This window comes from Nelusetta ayraudi, unplaced genomic scaffold (genome assembly GCF_046127955.1).
Source record: "Nelusetta ayraudi isolate G7.1 ecotype Tasmania unplaced genomic scaffold, CSIRO-AGI_Nayr_v1 ptg000120l, whole genome shotgun sequence".
NCBI lineage: Eukaryota > Metazoa > Chordata > Actinopteri > Tetraodontiformes > Monacanthidae > Nelusetta > Nelusetta ayraudi.
Window position 1 is genome coordinate 709,258 of NW_027466170.1, and position 25,743 is coordinate 735,000.

The following is a 25,743-nucleotide window of genomic DNA, read 5'->3' on the forward strand; positions in this document are numbered from 1 at the left end:
CCTCACACCCTTTGTTAAGAGCGCCCCCCCCCCTCCTCTCACATACACACAGATCCAATGCCAATGCTGCTAATTGCAACAGATACAGTGTAAGCAACGTGACCTTGTGGTATTATATGGCTATAAGGGAGAAAGTAATTACATTGATTAATTACGTATGTGTGCTATTGATCAATGTAGAGGCACAGCGCAGACACATGGTGCTACAGGACAAAGCAGCAGCAGCAGCAGCAGCAGCAGCAGCAGCAGCAGCAGCAGCAGCAAAGTGTTGGTGTGGAGGTTGAGGCTGTGAAGACGCCGCTGATCCATTTCTTTTGACGCTTGTGTACAGAGCCAAGTGGTGATGACAAGCAGGCTGCATGCAACAGTGAGGTCACATGCCGCCTCTTTTGTGTGTGTGTGTGTGTGTGTGTGTGTGTGTGACACGCCATCTACAATAGTAAGCCTTATGGGGAAAAAAGAGGCCTCCTGCGCTACACTGAGTCTGATTCAGTGACAAACCTTAAACTTGTAAAAATGTGACTGCAATGTTTAGTCCAAAGCTTCTCACTCTTTGGTCTAACAAGGATGAATGGCAGGTTATCAATGATTCAGTTCAGTGCACTTGCTTTCATTGACCCCTAAGTCGCACTTGATTTGCAGTAACATTTACAAGACAAACACACTAAATGAGACAAACAAACCCCAAGCGCCAGTCAGCGATGAGTAAAGGGCTCCGTATGTGCTGCTTTCTTGCTCCTCTCCATTACTACTGTGTGTGACGTCAGCAGGCCTCTGATTACACCGTATAAATGCCACACTTTGTGCTTATGTAACCACTCAAAGCCCTCATGCGGTGTGATGGGCTGATGCATGGTGACCCTTGCCACCACCGCTACATCCAGTGCATGAGTCAGCCATGTGCCGAGACCTCCTTCGGATTGACTCGTGGCTCATGTTACTCAACCGTGCACTTGGATTACCGCAGCAGCTTATTACCTTCTTTTGCCCCAGACTGCCAGAAAAGGGGGGTGTGGTTGTGTGATGGGAGAACTTAGACTGTGGAAGACGAAAAAAAAAAAAAAAAAAAAAATCCCCTGCAGAGTCTTCACTCACAGTGGGTGGTCTCATGAAAATTTTACTACGGCGGAGTGGTCACGTTTCTGCTCGAGCAGCGCCCCCTTGTGTGGAAGGAACGCGTGTACAGCATGGACCGTCTGATTTAACGTCTATGTAGATGAGGTTTTATTTCCACCCGAGAATTTACCCCAGCGTGGTGGTGAAAGTGACACTTTAAAAGGACATTTACCTAAAGATCGATTCCTCAATCCCAAAACCTCATGGACTTCTCTCAGGTGAAGAATTAAGGCCCGTCTGCTGAGAATAAATCACGCAGGGATCAGATAACACCTTGAATTGTGTTGTAATGAAACAGTGTGAATAACACAAAGTAGGAAACTCTCACCTCCTCACCCTTGTAGGCTAAGTCCACGTGTAGTGAAACTACCACAAACTCTCCACAGACAATAGACTTGTACGTTATTTTATATTTAATTTGTTCTCTGAGGAGCTCTATCTTTACTAATATGTATTTTTCCACAATTACGAATGCTACAAAACTGCTACTGAGGCATTAAAGGTCGGTACTGTTTAATTTTCCATCATTCCCATCTGGACGCGACACACTTGCGCTTGTCAAAGTGGCCTGCGAGGGCGCCAGTTTGTTCTATAAACCCTTTACAGGTACAGTACATCAACGTCCAGTTTACTCGCGTTTCTACGCCTTGTTGGAATGTCAATAATTACAGATTTTCTTTATCCAGTTCACTGTGACACAGATATGACTAGAATATCACCCTGCAGTTTTACATACTGATGGAAATAGAATTAGGCACAAAGGATTTTATGCACCAAACATGTAGTCCTTGGGTGTTTGAAGGCACATGCCGATAAAAATCCCTGCCCCAAGTATAAAGTTTCTCCAAGCTGTTTGTGTTTCATGTCTCCAGTCGACAGGAAGAACAAAATGGACAGGAGGAAGACCAGAATCACCTTAACCTCGACTTTTCACTGCTTGCTTGCGGGAGTTTAAAAAAACTCTTTAAATTAAGACTCTCCCCTGATTCCCAGTACATCCATTTGATACTTAGAAAGTGACTCTGATTAAAAAGACGCAGCTTGCTCTAGGGCTGTGCAAACACAAATGACGGAAGAAGGAAAGGGTGCAGTTAAGGCTACAGACTCGGTCAATGTGACCTTCGTTCCACACGTCCCATGTCAGAAAATCACATTGTGTGTGTGTGTGCAGATTTTCCCTCGTCCAGTTGGTTTTTTTCAATGAGTTTAACTGAAGCAGTAGAGCCGCGGGTCCCTTGAAGCTCACTGCATCGGAGAAAGTGGTTCTCTAGTGCAGTTTCAACTTTACTTGAGCGGTTCGTGACGAAGCCTTGGTCCTTTCAGTGTGGCAGTCCCGGCACTCAGTTCTGTCTTGGATCAACTGACAGGGGCTGCGTGCAATTCGCAGAGCGCCCCCCCGGTCGTAACCTGGTCACAGGCTGTCCGTGCGAGCGTGGCAGCTGTCACAGACTCTGACCGGGTGGTCCCAGCCTCGCGAGGGCACAGGCCGGGTTTGTGTGGAGCAGGGGCCGCACACGCCCTGTCCGCAGGCCCTGCAGTGGTGCTTGGAAATGGCCGGGGTGAAAGTCTTGGAGCAGTGGTGGCACTGCGTGATGTCCTGGTCGGGAACCCAGTAGTCGGGACGAGCAACGTCCTTCATGAAACCTGAGGGGGTTGTGAAGGGAATTTTAATTTTAGGTCTTTAAGGTTCAGGCTCAAACAGAAAAGCTCTGAAAATTGTATATGTGCACAACACAGTTCGGTGGAGGAGCATCATTTAAACACATCGGTTTAGAGTCTAGACTTAAACATAGGAAGAGAAAATGAAAAGGCCGGCTGTTATGCAGCTGACACACGGTGGACGTGCACTCACAGAGGGGATAGTCCACAGCAGTGGAGACCATGTCCAACGTAGACTGAGCCACCTCGGTCACCCTGCGAGCAATCAGTCCCCGAGGCCCAGGCTGAACCTCTGGGAAACACACAAGTGTTCCAAACATGTTGACGGTAAAGCAAAGCAGCATGTTGCAAACACGGGGCTAAATGTTATTTTTTTTAATACATTTTTTTCTGGGGTTGTGAGGAGACAATGGGCAACATATTGGATACTTCAAGCTTGCGGATAGGACTGTAGACTAATTGAGAACAGCGACTGACCAACCATACCTTAGCAACTGTAACTACGAAGTTAGTTAGTAACCCTAACGCTACAAATGCCAACTCAGTGTGTAGACACGATGCACACATGCTCACATATTGGGAGTGCACAGTGGGGCTGGAGCCACCCAAGGGTAGCAACAGTAACTATGGAGGCGCTGGGTTTATCGAAGGGTCAATTGGCCCTCATTGGCTGCCGTAATGAGTCTGCAGAGAGTCTCACCCTGGTGGTCGGCCTCAGCCGGCCCTCCTTGCTGGTGGCAGGCCCGACACACCCTGACGGGGCCGCTGCCCCAGCCTCGCTCCGGCACCGGCATCCTGTGGCTGGAGCAGGGATGGCAGAATCCCTCTCCACACGAGCGGCAGTGGTGCTTCCTCTCCGCCTCCTCAAACACTTTGTGACAGGCGTGACACGACTGAAGAGACAGGAAGAGCACTTTTTTTCCCTTCCTTTTCTTAATGCGGCTTAGTGTAACAACCGTAATCCTCCTTTATCTAAATTGTTCTGCGGTAAATGGCGCTTGTCGGAGCCTCGGTTCTCTCTACTCACGGTGATCTCATTGTTGGGTCTCCAGTAGGGCGGAGCCACCTGGTCAGTCAGCCAGGCCGCGACAGCCTTGGTGGGACCGGCGCTGTACTCGGACACTGACTGGATCATGTAGCTCATCCCGTCCAGGACCCTCTGCGCAGCGTTCTGGTGGTTGGTCAGAAAGGTGTCCGACTGAGGAAGAGACAGGGTTGAAGTAGAGGTTCGAGAGCGTTAAGTTGGATGGAGACGTGCAAAACCTCAAGTCACCAGAGTGACTGAGAGATGTTTTGTAAGGTTCCTTTGACACTATTGCTAAAAATAAATGTTCTAAATTAGTACTGAGAACATTGAGGAAAAGGTTGTAATGGACTCACTCCTTCCCAGACATGTTTGACCTCAGATCGCACAACGCCGCTCTCGGGGTCCTGATTTCCCACCCAGTACTGTCTGCTGCGGAAGATCACACCACAGCGGCTGCACTCCAACACGTATCTTCAAGAGGGGACAGGCAACATTTTAATGGCTGCATTAAAAATCCACAAAGAAAAACAATGCTTTTGGCAATCAGAGAACGGAACAGGCTTCAGAGTGACATGAGAATTAATACAGATTACGCAGGGACTTCTGCAGATAGAAATGAACTTCCCTGCAACACGTTGCACACAAATATTTGTTTCTTGTGAATAACTTACATAGGTGCACGCTATCTTTTCCAAACCACATTAAACAAACTGCAACAGAAAAAAGTGCGCATGGTGACGCGCACAGGTGAGTGTGTGTCAGTGAACATGAAGTACACACCCTGACCAGGCGTAAATGGCCAGTCCAAGCCACGGGTTGTCAGAGGAGGCTGACGTCTTTGGCACCACGATCACTTCTCTACCTTCCTCATAGCAGGCCTGAAACAGAGAGCGACATTAATGACCAAACTCTAAATATAAACTGGTAGTGAGTCAGCGATTTCTAAAGGAAGCATCTGAAGAACAGCCGGGGTAGAACAGACAGCTGGAGTTCAAAGCAAAACAACATTGAGAAAATCTAGAAAAATGAAGGTAAGAGTATTCAAATCAACAATTGATCATGAAAAGTTGAAAGTGAGATCAAGTTAGAAGTCAGACTTACTTTACAGATTAGGACCTTGTTGTTGTACTGGTGTGCAAACTGGCACAGTCCATCTGCCATGTGGGGGACCCTGTCTTTCAGGTGGTTCATTCCATTTTTACAACGAATGCTGCACAGAAGAGACATTGAGGGGGGTGGGAGTTTTTGGACCAATTAAAAAAAAAATGTTTCCATTCATTTGCAATAAGCACCAAAGAAAGCCCCAGACAAAGATTCAAGATGTGTGCGATGACTTACTTGCAGCTGAGACAGACAGCTGAGCAGGTGAAGTATTCGTCAGGGAAGAAGGAGTGAAGGGTCATCTTCTTGTCTGACAGTTCCCCACAGAAACGCTCACTTAGACCCTGAGAATCAGCGATGGCGAACACAACGTTGGAGGAACAAGCATTCCAAGTGCACGCACCTCTAAAGCAGAAGTTATCCGACACTTACATCCAGAGCTTGAAACACTATCCCAGGCTGGCGAGGGGAGCGCGTGTGGGTGTTTCTCACTTGCTGCCTCACTGCCTCCAGCAGCCCCTCGTAATCAGTGGGAGGTGTGATGGTCTGGGTCCCGACATACTGCACAGAGCTGAAAGCCTCCGTCCTCAGATTCAGATCGTGGAAACGCTTCTGCAGCTGCGTGTCAGCGCTGCCGGGCACACTCGGATCTACAGAGAGAATACACAAGGAAAACAACCGTTTAATGGTTTACTGTTCAGATAAATACAGGAAGCAAAGGCCAAGCTACCTTTACGTTTTACCTCTTTGTTTGTTTCATTACAACATCATCCAACCAAACCAAGTTTGTCTTTAGAGTCTTGTTTTTTTGATTGCTTTGCTTTGCTTTTGTACACAGGAAAAGATGAATTTGACCTTCCTGTAAGGTGTCTGCAACGATATACTACAGGTCAAAAGTTTGGACACACAATGAATTTAATGTCTTTTCTTTCATTCTAATCACTACTGACATTGCAGTTTCTCACTGAAGGCATCAAAACAATGTACGAACACCCATGGGATTATGTAGGAAACAATAAAAGCGTAAAATAACTCATTTTATGTTTCAATTCTTCAAAATAGCCATCGTTCATAAAAATCTTGCTCATATATTTGATGTCTTCAGTATGTATCTATCTGCAGTGTAGAAAGTTGTAAAGATAAAAACAAATTGCATGTGACGGTGTGTCCAAACCGCTGGTGGTGTATATTAGTATTTTCTTCAGTTTCTGGTCAGTTTTGTCTCATTTGGATCTGAGAACATATCTGTGTACAAACATCCAAAATGCAACCGTTATTATTATTATTATTTGCTTCTTTTAATTTCATGGAAACATGAAAACACATCAAACTGTATATTGTTTTTAATATAGGGGATCTATGAACACCATTTGGTGCAGCCTGGAAAAATGTGATCAGTACCAAATACAAACCAACTGAAATACATGGAAGACGTCTTTTCTCCTCCTACCTTGACCAAGTAACTGTGTGTGAGTGGTCTCCTGGAAGATGATGACGGCCGGCCCAAGAGAGGAGAGGGGAACGTCCAGACCGCAGCGGCTGGAGAGGGCCCGCAGCTCTGGGGTGAAGTGCTTCAGGTAGGCCCCTGAGGCACTGCTCAGGAACATGTACATGTCATTGTGGAGGCGCTCGGCCCGTGTGCGGTAGATTACTATGTCAGACACCGCCAACACCTGGAGGAGACAGAAGCACACGGCGAGGCAGGTTACACTTGAACGTTTGAAATGGTTCAGACAGAATTTAGGAAATTGACTGCAGAGGAAAATTCACAAGTAGTTTAATGAATAACAAAATTTCAACTCATAACAAATTCCAGGATTACGACATTTGAGAAAAAAGTCAACAAGCAACTGCATCAAGCTACTACCTTCAACAGAAGTCGCATCCGCTGATTTTGATTGGACGCAGCACCCAAAAGGCCCTCTGTGTCCAGGGCGATGAGGCCAAGCTGCGGCTCGTACGCGGCCCACACTCCCACGGTACAGGAGCTGGGAGACTTGGACGTGTAGAACACTTTCTCGCCACCAAACAGGATGTGATTGAGCGTGTGGGACTTGCCATCGCCTGTGTTGCCAAATACCGAGAGGACCTTGACCCCAGCCACGTCCCCACAGCCCAGCTTGTCCAGAAACTCAGACTCACTGTGCACCTGCATTTATGGAACAAAGCAGAAAGTAAGCACCTATGAAAGCTGATCTCGGGCACATGATCAATCGGTTGGGAAGATAAAAATGAAAAAGCATCAGAAATACTGGACAAATTTGCAATAGGTTGTAAATAGAGCACATGCTGATCAAACAATCCCCTATTTATTTATCTATCATTTACAGACTTGGAAGTCCTTGACTGTCATGTGAGTAATAACTGAAAGAAATGCCCCTCTAAAAATGGGCTAATGCCACCACTACATGCACTTGTAGTCCTGAATATCAGAACCATAATGTACAAACGATTAAACAAGTGCAATCCTTGACAGTCCATTCATCATGAAAAACATTCGAGAACAAACAAAACCACATAATAAACAGAATAAAAAGGTGTCAGTGAAAGACACGACCACATACACGTACAAACATGTTCTTGGTGGAAAGCTAATTCTTCCCAACAACCAAGATAGCTTGAAGCTAAAAACAAACCCCATAGCCACAGCGCCTTGTAGCGTAGCTGGTGGCGGTGTTGTGTCCACAGTGGTTTCCGATTTAAACTGTTTCCTTGCCGAACAACTGCAGATGTCCTGCGCCGCCGTCAGCAGATTCGACACAAATTCACAAACGTGCACGGCATATTTACATGTTTAATTCATAGTTTCTATATTTCCATTTCCATTTTTTTTTTTTTTTTTTTTTTTTTACTAGTACTTCGCGCTCATTCACAGAAGCATATTCACTGTGGTAGATGTGGGCATGTTTGTGAATTCGTGTCGAATCAGCTGACGGCGGCGCAGCACATCTTCAGCTGTTCGACAAGGAGGCCAGGCACAACAATGAGCCTGCAACTTCCTGTTGCCCTGTAGTCAGCTGCGTAGGATGACTCACCGAGTGTTTTCCCTCGAGGGAACACTTTCATCACTCGGTTAGGGGTTTAAATTTTGTTCTTGATGGTCAGCCCCCCCATCGGTTCGCGAAAACACATCTGATGCTATAACATTAGCCAAAAATGTGTGTGTGTGTTTTAACGAGTCAGAAACACATAGCGCGATCAAAGCAACCGATGGCGTAAACGTTAAAGCGAACACACTATTGTGTGTAGCTTGTTAGCCGCTACGTGCTATCAGCAACTGCTTTAACACTGGCGAACTTTACCCGCAGCTTCTCCTGTTCGTCCACCAGCAGGAAGCTCGAGACGCCGTCCTCGTGGCCCTCCTGCTTCTCGTCCTCCTTGCTCTCGGGGCTCAGCGACACGCTCTCCATTTCTTTCATCAGTATGTCGGACATGGCGAGTCAATAACAGCCGCACGCACACATTTGCAACGGGGAACAGCAAAACGAAAGTTCATCATGACTCCTGTGCTGTGTCCTCCTCCCCTTCGTCCCTCCGCCAGTCACAACACCAGCTCGTGCACACTCCCGCCCGCCCTCCGCGCTGTTTTCGTGACGTCAGACGTACTTTTTTGGGGAAAGGAACGGGGGGAATGTTTTGCCTGGTACATTAGCACTACCGTGTGGTCAAACCGTGGAATTACAAAGGAGCTGCCTCCTAATTTTAGGGACCGTAAGTATAGCATTTGGCCCAGATTGGATGATAAACGCACATAAATAATTAAAAATTAATTAATTAATTAATTAAAAAAACAAAAAAAAAAAAAACAAACACATTTTAACTTAACGCTCCTTTAAAAATGCTAAAAAATGCTTCCACTGACCTATGGTAAAAAAAATAAAAATAAAAATAAAAATACTTATATACACATATATACAGTATATGTAAATAATCGCTGCTGGGTGAATTATTTGAAACATCTTATTTAAGATCACAGCAGCACACACAATTCCAAAGTTGTTGTTTTCCTGGGAGAGAGTTTTATCTGAGCAGTGCTGCCATGTTAGAGCTGCTTCGGTGTTCATTAAATATTTGTTAGCGCAGATCTATAAATATCACATGTCACTGAATGGCTTCAGAGAGGCGCCACGGCTGTGCATGACAGAGGGAAAGAAACTCCTGTGCTCTGCTGCACCTTCCGTTGTTCTTCACCTCCCTCCTCGGCTCATGCTGCCCTTCATTCTTTTGCCTCCCTTCATGCCCCCTTCCCACCCTTTACCAAAGTGTTTACAGTATAGTTCAAAAGTGGCGAGCCTGGCGTTAGCCCCCTTGTGCATGCAAAGTTATTTAATGTGACACGGGCAATAAAGTGTGTGAGGAGCAGGAGGGCACAGATGGTTAGGAATTAAGGAAAGAATGAGTGAGGGAAGGAAAGAAGGAGGGGTGGTGGAGGAGTTATGATACTGGAGAAGGTCCCAGACTTTCTTTAGGCTGAGCCATGAGAGACAAATGTCTGAAAGAATCAATTATAGGCATACTCCCAACCCGTTGCCCCTGATTAATGAATAATTAAAGCATCTCGGTGCATGGCTAACTGGCACAGATAACATAGCAGGTCCCTTCATGTGCCACTGCTGATGTAAGGTTATGCAGAAGCAACATTGCTTAATTAAGATTGCTTGGATACCGCAGGTCCTTTCTTCCTGCAGTGGTCAGACTCTATAATCAACACCAATAACCTCACCAAACCGGACTAAGTGCAATAACCCTCCATCTATTTATAACGTGCAATAATTACTTCAGCTGTGCATATTTTTCACTGTTTTTCTCTGTATAGGCTCTTGTTCACTTATTTCTATTTCTATAGGCTCTTGTTTATTTACTTTTTGACTTTATACTGTTTTGCACTATTTTAGGTTATTTTTATATGCTCTGTTCACTTTATTCTTGCTTGCCCTATCTTCTGGCTGTTGTAACACCTAAATTTCCCCGTCGTGGGACGAATAAAGGTTTATCTTATCTTATCTTATCTTTACCCCCCAAAATGAATTCAATTATAAAAAAAACACCATGAGATAGGAGAATACCTTAATACTGAAAGTTTGTTTCTTGTTAAAATCATTAAGGAGGGGGATACAATTCCTTAAACATGAATCAGTTTGCATTTATACTGCTGTTACAGCATATATGCAATCAAATAAAACAAATATAGCATGCATTTAACAACATATTTCAGTTTACTTCCCCATAAATGACAATTTCTAAGTTTTACAATATAATTTAATGAGATTTGGGGACCACAGTGCAGATTGATGCTCAACCTAATCCTGCAAAGACAATATTGCTTGAGAAAAGCCGTCTTCCTCCTACTGGCATCCGGCCAAGCCTGGACAGACAATTCATACAATTACTTTTTTCTCTCCTACAATTTCAATTGGTGGTGGTTTGTGGGGGGGGGGGGGGGGGGGGTTGATTTGGTGGGAGGGGTGAGGGTGCCCATGCCCTTACAAGTCCGAGGCGGGACCGTGGTCCACTTTGAGTCGCTACCCCCGCTGGTACTTGTAGTGCGCCCCTTCTGGGCACGTCACATGTTGACATGCGTAAAAAACTACACTTCCCCAAAGCTGTCACCGAGCGCTCCCGCCTCCCATTGGCTGCTCGCCGCAGCCGCAGCCCCAGAGAATGAATGAAATTGAAATAGCTGCTACATTACATGTACAATACCGGGCTCTGCAGTGTTGCATTCTATCATACTATACCAAAATGGCCACAGCGGTACAGAATCCCCTCAAATCGTAAGTAGAAGCCGCCGTCTGCAGCGCGTCTGCGCCCTTTTCTTGTTGCTTTTCTGCATGCTGTCAGTTCGTTTAAGGACCCCGAACAATTATTGCCAGATATTTCTCAGCGTGAGCGCGAATCTATGCATGCCAAGGCATCCGATCGCTGACTGGGGAACGATGACAGCGTCGGCGATGGTGTCACGGAGAAAAGTTCTATTTAAATCCGCCGTGCGTGAGGGGCTTTTCTCTTTTCTTTGTAGGCACGAGAGAGGGGGATTATTGTGCGCTCCGGTGGCAATTCATACAGCCGTTCTCCGCGAGCCAGTCATCCAGAAGCAGCAGCAGCAGCAGCAGCAGGAGCAGCGGCGTGCGTGCGTGCGTGCGTGCGCACGGGGATATGGAGGAATGCCGGAGGTAGATTTGGGTGACCCGGCGTGTCCCTCCCCGGCGCCCACAGCCAAGAACGCGGCCGCAGGCGGGCCGGCGGGCCGGCGGGGAGGCGGAGATGCTCGGCGGCGGCTGTACAGTAGCAACCTGTGTCGTGCACGTTTGATTTGTGGACAGCGAGACGCAGGGGGCGGGCGGGGGGGGGGAATGAACAGGTAGGCACTGCTCGGGTTCTCCGGGCTGCAGTGCTTTACCTTTACAGCCGCTCGGGTTTATGATCCATTATTATTATTATTATTATTTTTTGAAGGAGATACTGTGGTGGGAAGAAAATTATAAAATAAAATTCTGTGCGCGTCTCCAACTCCCCGAGACTTGCTTTCATCCCCGGCGCTTAGAATTAAAACCATATAGGGAGAGAGAGAGAAAAAAAAAAAATCCCAAACTGCAACCTGGTGTTTCGCGCATCTTCGCTGATATTTTAATTCTCCCGATGGCTCGCCGGGCGGATACAATCCCCGTGAAGTTTCTCCTTAAACGATCCCCTTTGTGCATGCTTTTTTTTTTTTGGAAGGAGGTGGTGGTAGTGATGGTGGTGGTGGGCTGTCTGTTTGTGTGTGTGTGTGTGTGTGTGTGTGTGTGTGTGTGTGTGTGTTCTGAGTCTGCTTTCAGCGGAATGCAGACGCCTGCTGCCCGCCTGCCTGGGCTCTCGGCCAGGAAGGTGGCTGATGTGCGACTGTCAGCGCGCACCAACAACCGGGGGGGGGGGGGGATAACGCGTTCCACCGGACCACCGGTGCCAAAATACGAGCGTGGGGCGCGAGGGGCACACGCGCGCGTGCCCACAGACCAAAATCTCAGGCAGTTGCAAACAAAGAAAAGTCATAAATCTTGCGCGCAGCACAACGGAGGCGCAACATCAGGGCTGCACATTTATTTGCCTGTTTATTCATTTTCCTGGCTACCGACCTGAGCTGTCTTGTCTGTCTGTCTGTCTTGTCTGTCTGTCTGTCTGTCCGTCCGGGAGCCAGACACAGGCGACATTTCGTGAAATTCCACGAGAAACCTGAACGTGCCTGCCTGTGGCGCCACTTGGCAGCTGAGAGGAAACTGGGATGCTGCTGATTTGGGGAAAGTGCCCTGATGTGACTGTTATGCTATTCCAGTGCAGTCTCCCCTCGACCTCCACACTCATTTTAGAGCGATAATCTCCAATTAATAGTGACGATAACGAAAGACGGATATTTCTCAGGTTCAACCATCTTTTCGGAATGCCACTCTGAAGACGTCACGTGCTCAGTCAGCCGAGCAGAGAGTCAGAGTGTGGGGGCCCTCAGCGACAGCACGTCCCCGGGATTAAACCCTGTCATTTGCATGAAATAGCTCTGTACCTGTGTGGTGCCAGGACAAAGAGGGAAGCAGAGAGAGGTTCTTTTTTTTTTTTTTCTTCCAGTGGAGAAGAGAATTGGAGGGAAGAAGGAGAAAATGGAGTATTTTTTATCCCCCCAAAAAGGGGGGAGGGCGAGGGGAGCACGGGGGAGTGACATATCACTAGTGGTGAGCCAGACACAGACCTGCAGGATGGCTGGCACTGTTTCACCACGGCGTCTCACTCCCTGTGCAATAATGCAGCCAAATGTATTCATCACGCAAGTCAACGCCGCCTTTGACGCGTCACCCGACTGTATGTATGAGCGCAGCGGTAACACACTGCGGGCTCAGCTGTACTCTTCCAGCTCACACTCCGCCACAGGCCTTTGAATTGAGCACTCAGTAATTAACGCGTCCACAGAAACAAAGTTGCAATTAGAAGGTTTACAAGTCAAAGGTTTTACTGTTTTTGGTGAAGAGGGCCGACGCAGCTGTGGTCAGTTGTGTGTCGTCTCACTGCGTTTGTGTTTTTAAACTTTGCTGCCTGTTTCTTTTAGCTTCTGGTGTGAGACTCCAGTAGATTCACTATACAGAGAACACCACAGTTATCGACTAAACAGCATTGAGCCCTCTGTTTGCGGTCTGTCGGACCTGGCGCATATTTGTAAAGCGGTACGGAGAGGGGTTTGATGTACCCTTTGTGACATCACAATGGGCTGTTTACTGTTACAGTGAATAAACGGCGACATAAGAACGGCCAGACTAGTGAGAGACAGCAGATCACCAGTGAGGTGGATGTTGCACAATATGGGACTTTTAAATCTCGACATCCAACAAGCTGAGAGGGATTCTGCTCAGGATGGTTACAGTTGCCTGCCCATCGCCCAGCTGAGAGCTGTTGTGCACAGTGGAGTGTTGCAGTGTGTGTGTGTGTGTGTGTGTGTGTGTGTGTGTGTGTGTGTGGTTAAGTACAGCAGAGGGTTCATTTGTGTGCAGTGCAGAGGCAAATCAGAGGAGGAGAGCAGCTAGCATCAATCTACAGGGCATTTCACACCAGCTCTCTCTCACTCTCTCTCTCTCACTCTCTCTCTCTCTCTCTCTCTCTCTCTCACTCTCTGCTGGATTAGAGACCAGTTTAATCTTTCCTTCTCCTCTGTTCACACACACACACACATGCACACATGTGCAGGCATGCATTCACATGCACACATGCACGCACACGCACACACACACACACACACACACACACACACACACACACACACACACACACACACTTCCTCTCCTGCTGCCTTCCCCAGTTCCTCTCTGTCCTCCCATCACCCGTGCTGCCCTGTCCCTCTCCGCCTCCCTCTCTCCCTCCCTCCCTCCCTCCCTCCCCCTCCATCACTCGCTCCATCCATCACTCCTTTTTCCGCCTTTGTCTGGCTGCCGTCTCCCCCTCGTCCTCCTCTCCTTCCCATTTTCTTCCCCTTCTCTCTTTATTTCGGCCCGCAACCCTCCGAGTCCTCAAAGTCGCTTACCCTCAACACCGCCCACCCCCCCCCCCTTCCACCACGTCCTCCTCCTCCCCCTCCCCGCTACCTTCCCCATCCCCGCCCCCCTCCACCACCATCCTTCTTAAATTGTGTCGCCACTTTAATGTTCCACAGCAAAAAAAAAAGATAATAAGTACAAGGGTGAATTCTCTGTGTGCCTTTTTCTGACAGATCGTGTTGAATGTGCCTGGCTAGCGACGTCCCAAAGAGAGTCTTTGGACGGATTCACTGTTGGTTGGCGAGGGACTGTTTGTAGTCCACCACAGAGTGCTCTCTGTGGCATGTCCAGTTTTCAACTCTGATGATTTCCTCCCCAGAATTAAACAATGGAACCATTTAGAATTCAAAAAAAAAACAACAACACAGGTTTGTTTACGTCCAATTAATAGCAGGGATTTTATACAATTATTCTGAGGAAACTCATATGCATTGAGACATATCATGTATAGCTTTATTAGTGGGCTGCAGATGATAGCGCTGCTGCTGCTGCTGCTGCTGCTGCTGCTGCTGCTGCTGCTGCTGCTCCTGCAGTATTGGCATCAGTGGCGGACGGGCCAGTGTGATATTATTTCTGCCTTGCCTGACTGAGCTGAGCTAAATGAGTTCCATGTAATAACCGGCTCTGTGTGCAAACAGCCCCACGTGACGGTCGGAACCACAGCCCGAGTCTCCATTTCTAGATCTTTCTCCCTCTCTTTCAATCTCTCCCTTTCACTCCCTCACTCGCTCATTTGTGCAGCATCACCCGCGTGCGTAGGGAGACGCGCGCGCACGTACGCGCACACACGCGCACACATAGTGTTGGAAGTGCACGCCTTGCTGTTGCTCTCCTATTCCCTTTCTTGCTCCCAGGTTTTTTTTCCCCCCCCGCTCCCTCCTTTATTCTCCTGGGAGCAGGCCTGAGGTCTGATGTTTTTAAGGGTATTTCTCTCCTCAAGTTGTTCTTTTCATCATCTCTCCCCTTATTTAGACTTTTTATCTGTTTTCACTTTGTCTCTCCCTTTCGGAGAAGACAGGATAGCGAGAGGCCGAGAAAGAACGAGAGAGAGACATAGATAAGTATTTTTAGCGCTATGACCCATTTCTCCAGTGCTACCTTAGCCGACTGTCAGTCAGCTCCGCTCGCTGTAGGACCTCGTGTGACTTCCCAGCCAGCGGAGTTGCATTTTCATTTATTTATTTTTATTTATTTTCTGACGGAAGTTTTTGGAGGTTGCAGCTTGTGGTTCAAATGCGAGAGGTGCGCCGGAAGAGGAGTCAGACTCGCCCCCTCTCCGCTCCATCCATTCCCAGTGGATGTTATTATTCCCAGTGTTTCCCGTCCGCTGGATTCGGGAGCTTCAGGAGTCGTGGAGGGGCGGAGTCAACACGAACCTCTCTGCAGCACTTTAATAAGGACGTGTGTGGGGCGCAGGGTGCGGTGGGGTGGGTGGGGTTGGTGGGGGTCGTCGCGAGACGGCACGCACGTGCACTCGCATGCACGTGCACTCACACGTGCACGGGGGTGCACGTACAAAAGGGGGTAGAGAAGCCATTGCCATAATAAGAGGGCCAAGTGCAGTGGCGATAAATCTCACCTGAAGGAGCCGTTCGGAGGCAGATTGCCCTGCCCTGATGTACTGCCCCCAATACACAACCCAGCCAGCTACTGTATTGGCGTCACACACACACACACACACACACACACACACACACACACATACACATACACACACGAGCTGACAAGGAATATGCGCTCCGACACAACACGACAACAGTCGGCGTGTTTAACCCCTCGTGCGGTCGTCGAGGGGACACAGAAATCACCCAGACCCACACGATGCAGAACGTGCTGCACAGTGCACACACACACACACACACACACACACACACACACACACACACACACACGCTCACACACATTGAACGACACTCGTGATCAGTGGTTTTTGTAACATCTCCGATATAACCACACCCAGTGGACGGGCAGCGGCGGCAGAGAAACGAAACCTAACTCTTCATTAAAATCGCGCTCAAACACAAAGTTCTGACAGAAATGACACGATCTGTTGCGCGGCGGCTCTGCCTTTGTGTTCCCGTCCTTGCTCTGCACGGCTGTCTGTCAGATCTGTTGCCACGTTCAAATATGCAAACCGTCAGCCGCAGACAACACACACACACACACACACACACACACACACACACACACACACACACACACACACACACACACACACACTTAAACACACATATGTGGAGATCCGCTGTGACAGCGAAATTCAGGGAAACTGACGTTTTCCAGCTGGTGGTGTGGCAGATGTACGCTGCCCCTTCAAGCACACACACAAACAGCAACACACACACACACACACACACACACACACACACACACACACACACACAAATGCACTCCTAGACCTTTGTGTGTGTCTGTCAGTCCCAGATCTCAGTGCAGACGTGGCCTTGGTCTTTGTGACTAGCATGCACAGTGTCACACGCAGGAGTTGGTCTGCTGCTGCTGCTGCTGGATGTATGTGTGTGTGTGTGTGTGTGTGTGTGTGTGTGTGTGTGTGTGTGTGTGTGTGTTCCCGGTGTGTTTTTCTATATACAGTATGTATATATTTAGTATGCCCCTGATGCCACTGCTGCTGCAGCCTAGCAATCTTTAGAAGAAGAAGAAGAACGGGGGAATGTGCATGTGCGTGCACACAAAGATCGGGAGAAGCGAGAGAGCGAGAGAGAGAGAGAGAAGACGAATCATTTCAGCCGGGGTGAGAGAGTGAAGGAGAGGAACACAGAGAGAGAGAGAGAGGGAGAAGGAGAGGCAGAGAGAAAGAGGCAGAGAGAAAGAGAGAGAGAGAAAGGGAGAAGAAATTGAATTGGGTGGTGGGGGTGAGGCTGGGGGGAGGGGCAGGGTGGGGGTGAATTGGTGAGGGTGATATTGCATAGTTTAATCTGTTGAGTTCAGCCATGGACGGCTGGGCGCTGGGGGGAGGGGAGGAAGGGTTGCAGCAGTCAGTCTGATATTAGTGTGTGTGTGTGTGTGTGTGTGTGTGTGTGTGTGTGTGTGTGTGTCTGTGTGTGTGTGTGTGTGGCAGCATGCAGCAGTGGCCAGCGGTGGACCACCTACAGGTGCACCGACCAGGTGTTGAGGTGTTTTTTTTATTTTGATATTCTTGAAACCCTCCCAGATTTAAGATGAACGGCCCCCCCGAGTGTCAGCCCTCATGAAGCCATTAACATGATAACTGCTCAATTTCCTTCCAGTTTAATTACCTCATTTAGCTCAGTTGGAAACCATTGCTAGAATGAAATCTTCTGTCAAAGCTGGTAGTTTTATGGGAGAAATTTTTGAAAGTAATTTTATTATTATTATTGTTATTATTATTATTATTGTTATTATTATTATTATTATTATTATTTCCTCTTATTTGATCGATTTTCTTCAATGACGTGCTCTCACCTGCAGGGGGAGCTCTGTGTTTCTTAATTGGGTCTGGGACACCAGCTAATTGGCGTGGTTAATTGCTGCGTAGCCAGCAAGCGCTGCCGGCATGCGAGCATGTGGGTGTTTTAGCGGTGGGACAGCCTTGTGTGTGTGTGTGTGTGTGTGTGTGTGTGTGTGTGTGTGTGTGTGTGTGTGTGTGTGTGTGTGTGCGCGTGTGTGTCAGGGTGGTCTGCCTCTGCTGGGCGGCACTTGAGGGATCGCCCAGAGAGCCAGACAACAGCTCACCTAGGGTGAGCCTGGTGGGGCGGCGCTGCTTTCGAGGAAGGCTGTATGTCTGCTGCCTGGCAGGAGCATGACTGTGTGTGTGGGAGTGTGTGTGTGTGTGTGTGTGTGTCCCGCTGTTACCAGTTTCTTCAGTGTTTCAGCGGAGGCCTCTTCCTCCCTGCTGTTTGCTCAGAGGCTGTGGGTTTAACACTCACACACGCCACATACAGCCACACTGCATTCATCCCCTCTATTCTTTTTTTTTCTTCAAACCTTCCAAATCTGTTGCAGGTCTGTGGCTGCAGGGCGCTCATACTTTAAATACACACAGCGCTCGCATTGGTCATCTTGTCGGCAGGTATGAATAAACTCCACCAGTTTGTGCGCCATTTACTTTAACGCGGCCAAACAAATGGACTTAGGGCGGGATAGAATCCTCGCAGAGATACCATGCAAGGAGTGGAATCAATGCATATTGTATATTTGTACTTTCACACTGCCTGGATACTAAAAGCTCATTTGCATGGATTGGTGCATAAAACTGCACATTGTTTGCAGCTCGGCTGCCTGCAGAATGCCCGACTCCTTTGGTGTTTCCTGCCTGATGAGTTTCGGTGGCGAGCTACAGTTTGCAAGACGGCTGGCGCCAATCCAGCTGGTGTTTCTCTCCTCGCTAATGAGGCTTCGTTAGTGTTTTAAATAGAAAAAAAAAAAAAAAAAACCTGCCTTTGAAAAATAGCCAAATCAAAAATAAATATAACGGTCATTAAAATGACCGGAGCAGCCAAACTGCTTACCGTGCTTAGCAGGGTTTTTTCGGGTCCTGTGCCGTTTCGCGGCTGCGGTGCGGTGCGGTTCAGCGGTAGGTCGACGGGTTTCCCTCAGCTTCTCCCTGCGGTCGGAGATTCCGCCAGCTGTCTGGTGGAGCGGACCGCAGGAGCAGCCGCAGGCCTGAGAGGTGCAGCACGCGTTGCGCTCCCCTCGCCGCACCTCTCTGTCTTTGTGGAGTGGATACTAATGCACTGCACAGACAATGTGAAGGTGCAATTTGTTATTGTGGCACAAATTGTTGTCGGACAGGAAGCAACGTGGCTGGCTACATTCAAAACGTGCCTTACCTTTGGATCTGAGGCTATAAAACATGCAAATGAAAAAAAAAGATTTTGAAATATTTGTCACATCTCTTTTGCACAGAGACAGTTCATACTTAACATTGGGTTCCTCTAGTCGGTCAGACTTATTCTTTGGCGAATTGGACAGATAACCTGATAGATAGGACGTTTTGGATTTATCTTACACATCCATTGAGAAAAGCCTTTGTTAAACTGAGGAAAAAGTTGGAAGGTCACTGGACAAACACTTACATTGAAGTGGACCAATCAGATTTGTTAAACCACCCTTTGTGCTCCTTCTACTACTACTTCCAGCATACATTTTTAAAGGCACGCAGCAAACCCTTGGTAAAGACTGTAGAGATACACAATGTATCTCACGTTAACTACACACGCCACAATGTCAATGCCTGAGAAAATCTGTCACAGCAACAACACGTCAGTTAGCTTTTGGACTCGAACGCCAGCTAGCAGGATGTCGGCTTTACTGCGGGAGTTTGTGATGTAAGACGTACCTGTGGTCAACAAGCTTCTCTTTCCTCGGCTTCTTCAGTGTTTCAGCGTAGCAGTTGCTTCTCGCCGACACATCGCCGGTCTAAGGAGGGGAAGCAACAACTATAACCACATCTCTGCTCTCTGGATTGATTGTTACTGAAGTAGCTGGCAGACATCGGCTGAAGCTAACCTGTTTACCTACCTGAGAGGGGGGGAAAAAAACAACAACAAAAAACAGTTTGCGCCTCATAATTTGAAATCTCATTTGAAACCTCTCTGTCTGTGCACACAGTGCTCTCAATTAAGCTTAGATTTATTCCCCAGCTATTCAGGTTTACTTTGCTATTTAACAAACAGGCCAGCACGTTTGATGATTGTGCTTTCTCTGCCGTTTCCACCCCCTCAATTCTGATTTTTGAATCACATCCGAGAGCCGAGGATTATCATTTTACAAATTGATGTTGAGGGCCTGATTTTCCATGATAGCAATTTGCAGCTGAATTAGGGGTTTCATAGTCCAGAGGGGGGAAAAAAAGACAAAAAATGTAAAATAAATAAAAAAAACTGAGCTCGGCGGCTGCTGAGCAGACAGAGAGTTTGGAGGATGGACTGTTATCAGTCCGACGTGTCCTTTCACAGGTCATCCTGCTCTGTTATTGGAGTGTTCTTGACTTTTCTCTTTGTCCATCCTCTCCGACTAACATTCCCTTCTCACCCAGCCCTCCTTTTCTGCCTCCTCTCTCCTCACCTCACCCTCACTTTCTCTCCTGATGTGCCCTCGCCACTTTTCTTTTTTCTTTTTTTTTTTTTTTTAACTTGAATCTCTCCTCCAAACTTTTCTTTCTTCCCTCCCCTTTGGTCTCCATCCCCTCAGCCTCCAAGTTGGAGTGCCTCAGCACCTTCAAACAAGCAAACAGTCACGCGGCTCCTGCTATCACGAAATAATGAGATTGAGTGCACCCAAATTGAAAGAAGCCATTTTCTGCAGCTGTCAACTTATTATCGAAGGAGGGAGGGGGACAGAATTATTCCAATACCTCTAGAGGCAGTGGCGGGAAGAGGAATGGAGGTGATGGAAGGGAGTGGCTTTGAAGTGTCGGTGGTGGGGAAGGGGGTGGGGGAGGAGAGGAGAGGGAGGGGTCCGGGGGACGCTGAGGGAGGAGGTGGATGGGGAAAACGTTTTACATTTTGAGTGTTTTTCCCTCTCCGCTCCAGCCCCTCTTGCTGGTATTTCGGTTTGGTCTCTTGCGTTAGCCTCAAAGTCTACTTTTCACCCTCCCCAACACATCGCTCTGAATATTTTAAAGAGCAACACGTAAAGCTCTTCAGAGCGCTGCTCTTTTTTTTTTTCCCCGACTGTATTTGAGTGCGTTAGCCTTCGCCACCCCCGTGACTATTAATATGCAGACAGGTGCACGTGCGTCCCTGGAAACGGGATATTTGAGCGCCGAGATATCGATCTTCTCTGAAGAGCCCATCAGCGGAAAGCGCGCTGCATTGTCGCCTGTTGGGCCTTTTATTATTTTTTGGTTGGGTTTTGAATCTGCTTCAAGTGTAAGAAGCGTGCCAGATGGAACATTCCCCAAGTCTGTTGGAAGGCATTTCACATATCCATCTTGGGAAAAGCCCATAGAAAACATTTGGAAGGGGGAAGAAGCCTGTTGGAATGATCCTGGAAGGCGGCTGGACGGAGCTTCTGCCTTCAAAGAGGAAAAATCTGATTTAGATTTTTTTTTTTAACTGCAGAATAAAGCAGACAGCAGCAGCTCAATGGTTGCTCATGGTGCAGCAGCCACACACACCTCACCTGTGGCGAACAGGGATGTGTGGGCCTTGAACAAAACATTACCCGTGCTGTTTTTGTCCTTCTTAAATGCATTTACCTGCATCTCCTTGCAGATCTCTTTTGCAGCAAAGGCTCAGGCGGGGAAACAACTTTTAGTGCAACCTGCAGCACTCGGTCCCTGCTTCCAACACAGCTTTCCGCAATTCAGCAGGAGGCTGATTGCTTACAGGATGCAGAGATTATCCAGAATCACTTGAAGGAGCGGATGGGCAAATTTCTTCCAATGGAAAATCTCAGCCATTCAGCTGCCTTGCAAGCTCGGTCTGAACCCAAAGGTGGGGACAGCGTGCATAAAAATAGATAAATAACCAGTGACACACCTCAGTCCGGGCCCTTAAAATACTCTCACTGTTACGAGCGTCGGCGCTGGGCTGTGCAGAACATCCTGTTTGGGAGGAAGGCGAGCGGCCCGATCCCGCTGACACATTAACCAACATGGGCACAGCGTGGCCTACTTATCGACGCCTCCATCACATCCCTTAAATGTCACATGTCCAGCCTGTGAGGTTGACTGCTTTAGCAGGGCCATTTTGGTTTTTTTTCTTTCCCCGCCAGAGTGACGATGCCACGCACAAGCTGTCGGTCTCTCGCCAGTGCCCGCTCAGTCGGACGAAGCAGCTGCGGCCAAATTTGTCCTTTATTTATATTTTTTCTTCTGCCCCAAACAGGACGGTTGATTCCACTCGACATTCTCACACGAGGGTCACGTCTTTTCAGGTCGGCCGCTGGCACAGTGCATCTGCGTCCGCTGCTCAACTGGTTGTCGCCGCGCGGACAGTTGTGCAGCCACTGCAGTTCTTATGTCTTTTGTTTTTTCCCTTTTTCCTTTTTCCACAATCCCCAAACGCCCGAATTTTCCCCGGCATCGATTTTCAGTTTGAGTCAGACGCCGGCGTACGAGCTAAACCTTTACGGAAATCCATACTTGTTTATGAACACGCCTTGTGATCGCAACCAGATATCGACGACGGGTTCATGCGCTTTGAGCTTCCCAGCTCATAATAATCAAATAGATAATCAATGGCAGCGTTTAGCAGCTTGGAGCCAGTTTGGCTTCCTGAGCTTGTGTGTGTGTGTGTGTGTGTGTGTGTGTGTGTGTGTGTGTGTGTGTGTGTGTGTGTGTTCTGTTGTGTTTGTCTGGCTGTAGCTTGGTGTGCGTTTGCCGTCTACGTGTCGGCATGACCTTGATGTCTGCACCCAGCAGGGTGGTACCGGAGAGGACGGGTTGACGGGAGAGGCGGAGGAACTATGTGTGTTTGCGAACGCGCGTGTGTGTGTGTTGATGACTGGGTGCAAAAGTTAAACAACAGACCGAGAGCCAGCGGAGTGACTCATCACATCTCTGCTGTGGTTTTTTTTTTCTCCTCCTCTGCAGGCAATCCGGAGGTGCAGTCATTAAGAACAGGTAAGAAAGGGAGACGGCAGCACGTGCACGTATACGAGACTGCTATGTTTGCTGTGGCCTCACGTGGCCTTCTCGACCTGCACACACGCACGCAGGCGTCAGAGATGTCTGCAGCCACACGCAAAACATCAAACAAACAAAAATGTGGAGTGCATAATCTACACGGAGCATTTCTCTTGCACACAAATGCCTTTACGCAACACAAGCAGTTACAAATAAAAAAAAGGCACAGATGTGAAAAGTTTCATCGTGTAAACTCAACTGAGATGGCAGTTTTGCTACAGAAACGCAAGACAATTGACAGGGGGGTCGTTCCACTGGGTGAAATCTTGCATCCAATCAGCTGCCAGAAAAAAAAATAGTTCCATCGTGCAAACAATCAGCACAGACTGAAGGAATCAATCGTGCAGAGATCAAAAAAACCTGCTGAGCACCAGGTGTGTTTTTTCCCCTCCGTGTCCTTCGCCTTTGACATGCACGTGACCTTCCCTCCTCCTCCTCCTCCTCCTCCTCCTTCCCCTCCTTCATCCTCCTCTTTCTCCACCTCCCGCCTCTCGTCCCAGTCTCGGAGAGGAGTTCTACAAAGAGGCCATTGAACACTGCCGCAGCTACAATGCTCGTCTGTGCGCCGAGCGATCCATGCGTCTCCCCTTCCTGGACTCCCAGACCGGCGTTGCCCAGAGCAACTGCTACATCTGGATGGAGAAGAACCACCGTGGGCCAGGTGTGTGTGTGTCTGTCTGTCTGTCTGTCTGTCTGTGTGTGCGTGCGTGCGTGTGTGTGTGTGTGTGTGTGTGTGTGAAGTGGCTAGAACTCCACCAAGTTGCTGGAGGCCGTCTCAGCTCTGCAAACTTCCCTCTTCTCTCTCGTCCCGCGTCTCCCTCTCATCCTCTCCTCCACTCTTCTCTCCCTTTCCTCTTCCCACCTTTCACACGTAAACTTTTTTTTTCACTCTCTCCCTCTCTCCCCACCCCTCCTCCGCTCGCCCGACTTCTCCCAAAGGTGTTTCCTCATTGCGTCCTTCCCTGTACCGTTGGTGTGTTTTGGCAAAGAATCAGACACCCCCGTAGGCAACGATACGCCGCTGGCACCGACTATTCCAGAGAGGGCCCCTGTGTGTGTCTGTGTGTGTGTGTGTGTGTGTGTGTTGCGGTGTTTGTGTTTGAGTTTTCAGGCCCAGCTTGCCGTCTGCAAGAGCACTTCTTTTGTCTGCCAGTTTTCACATGAAACCCTTTTTTTTTTTAAAGAGCGAAAACAAACAGTGGTTGGATTTTTAATACAAATGTTGTGTCTGTTTGAGATTCAAGGCTTTCAGTTTTATTACCATTATTCTCTTGGCTGATTATTCCAAAGTGTTTCTTTGTTTCCAAAGTGTTCTTTGTTTTCTACTCAAATTAATGAGAACAAAATTTAGAATTGATCGCAATCGTAAACATTTACAACAAAGCTACTTTTGGTTTGTCAGTGCCAAACTTTAGACTTTCAAAATGTGAATGAACAACAGCTAGACGTCGCACACAAGCGCAGGGTCTCCGCCCTCTTTACCCAGCGCCACCTACAGGTGGGAGTGTTGTGTATCTATGTTAGATCACGACCAAGAAATCCAACCGTTTTCTATCAGCTGCTTCTCCTGCTGCAGTCTGGTCAAGTTGTCAGTTCACTGCAGGGCCTCACAGACAGACAAACAGTTTCAACTGGGCCAACGCTCAGGTGTTTGGACTGTGGGAGGAAGCCGAGGTACCCACAGCAAACCCAAGTAGAACATGCAACATGCGTGTAAAACTCACCTTCCCCTCCGGGTAGTTTCAGCGTACCGCCTTCGTCGAGTATTTATTGTCGCAGCTCCCATCATCCTCCGCTGCCGTGTTGTTGCTAACTGACGTCCTGGCACGACGTCAATTTCAACTCCAACTTTTTACTGCCAATGGGAGAAATTGGTTTTGCAGCCAAGCTAAAACATAAAACACGTCGTCACATAGAACAGAATGTATTTCAACATTATATTAAAGACGGAAAATGAAATAAAAAAATAAATAAAAATGAAATGTTAATTGAACATCAATGAACAACAACTGTCTGAATTAAATTCTTTCATTTTGGATTCGTCACGTTGGTCATGAACCCCTGCGGAGTCGTTATTGTGGTGCGAAACAGCTGCCAGAGTACCTGGAGCCAACTTGTTAAACTGCCGGCGTTATTTAACGCTAATATTCCACTTTTTGTTCACGCTTGTGGGCTGAACCATCGTCTTCCTCTCCTCGTCTTCCTCAGGTCACGCCCCCGGTCAGCTGTACACGTATCCTGCTCGCTGCTGGCGCAAGAAGAGGCGGCTCAACATCCTGGAGGACCCGCGGCTCGTCCCCATCGAGTTCAAGATCGGTACGCGAGGGCCACTTTGACATTTCACTTTCTCTTTTCTCGTTTTTGACAGAATATTCGACATGTTGTGTTGGTTGCCAGCTCTTTACTAATGCCAATAATGAATAGTAATACATTTATTTATATTGCACTTTACATTGCACTTTACACGGCTACAGAGCAGGAGAAATCGTTAAAAATGATGTCAAGGTCAATAAATGCTGACCTCAAACCTTTCATTTTTATTTGCTTTCAAATTATTTATTTCGCTGAAGAAAAATCTAAAAACAAGCTGATGGTTTAAATGTCTTGGTGGACTGTGCGCGGGTCTGTGGCTCCACTTTGAGCTTCCTCACAACTAAATGTGCACTTTATATGAGTCGCAGAGGAGGAAAATGTTTTTTTTAAAGGTCCAACGCGTTATCTTGTGGATCATTCCGACAAAAACACTCTCGTCAGCTGCCTGCACACGAGATAAGGCAGCTTTTTACTGTCGCAAACAATCAAACAAAATAAGCAAAAAAAATAAAATCCTCTTTTTTTTAATGCGTCGCTGTCAGCACAACCCGGGCGTGTCAGCGTGACTGTGCCAATCTTAAGCTGTTTTCTCTGACTGTAAAAATGTTTTTTTCCTATTTCCTCAGACTATGAGGCGTCGCTAAAGAAGGAGGGCGGCATCCCGGACGGCCCCGTGCTGGAGTCGCTGCTGGCCGGGGAAACCCTGGACAAGAAGGTGGAGGCCAAGGAGGAGGAGCCAATGAGCGAGTGTCAGGTGAGGCCTCCTCCTCACTGCTGCTGCTGCTCAGCACTTTCCCACCTCTGTTGTTGTTGATGTCGGGAGTTTCCCTCCTCTTTGTCATCTTTCTGCATCGCCCTCC

The 25,743-nt window shown here is 48.0% G+C and overlaps 2 protein-coding genes across 2 annotated transcripts in view; one reads left to right on the forward strand and one right to left on the reverse strand.

Annotated features, from left to right (window-relative positions):
- Positions 1-1,612: 1,612 nt before the first annotated feature.
- LOC142903877 (zinc finger FYVE domain-containing protein 1) lies at positions 1,613-8,440 on the reverse strand. Its single transcript, XM_076049747.1, has 12 exons — positions 8,206-8,440; positions 6,771-7,052; positions 6,354-6,576; positions 5,336-5,553; positions 5,141-5,247; positions 4,904-5,012; positions 4,583-4,680; positions 4,156-4,273; positions 3,803-3,973; positions 3,476-3,668; positions 2,969-3,067; positions 1,613-2,760 (listed from the first exon to the last, which is right to left on the reverse strand). Exons 1-12 carry the CDS (start codon positions 8,335-8,337, stop codon positions 2,528-2,530), a joined length of 1,983 nt encoding a protein of 660 aa, XP_075905862.1. The 5' UTR covers positions 8,338-8,440; the 3' UTR covers positions 1,613-2,527.
- A 2,030-nt stretch (positions 8,441-10,470) lies between these two features.
- Positions 10,471-25,743, forward strand: part of dpf1 (double PHD fingers 1) — a 37,698-nt gene continuing 22,425 nt past the window's right edge. The window contains 6 exon segments of the mRNA XM_076049748.1: positions 10,471-10,485; positions 10,487-10,677; positions 22,478-22,507; positions 23,071-23,231; positions 24,779-24,886; positions 25,510-25,637. Coding sequence (XP_075905863.1) covers positions 10,471-10,485; positions 10,487-10,677; positions 22,478-22,507; positions 23,071-23,231; positions 24,779-24,886; positions 25,510-25,637 — 633 coding nt within the window.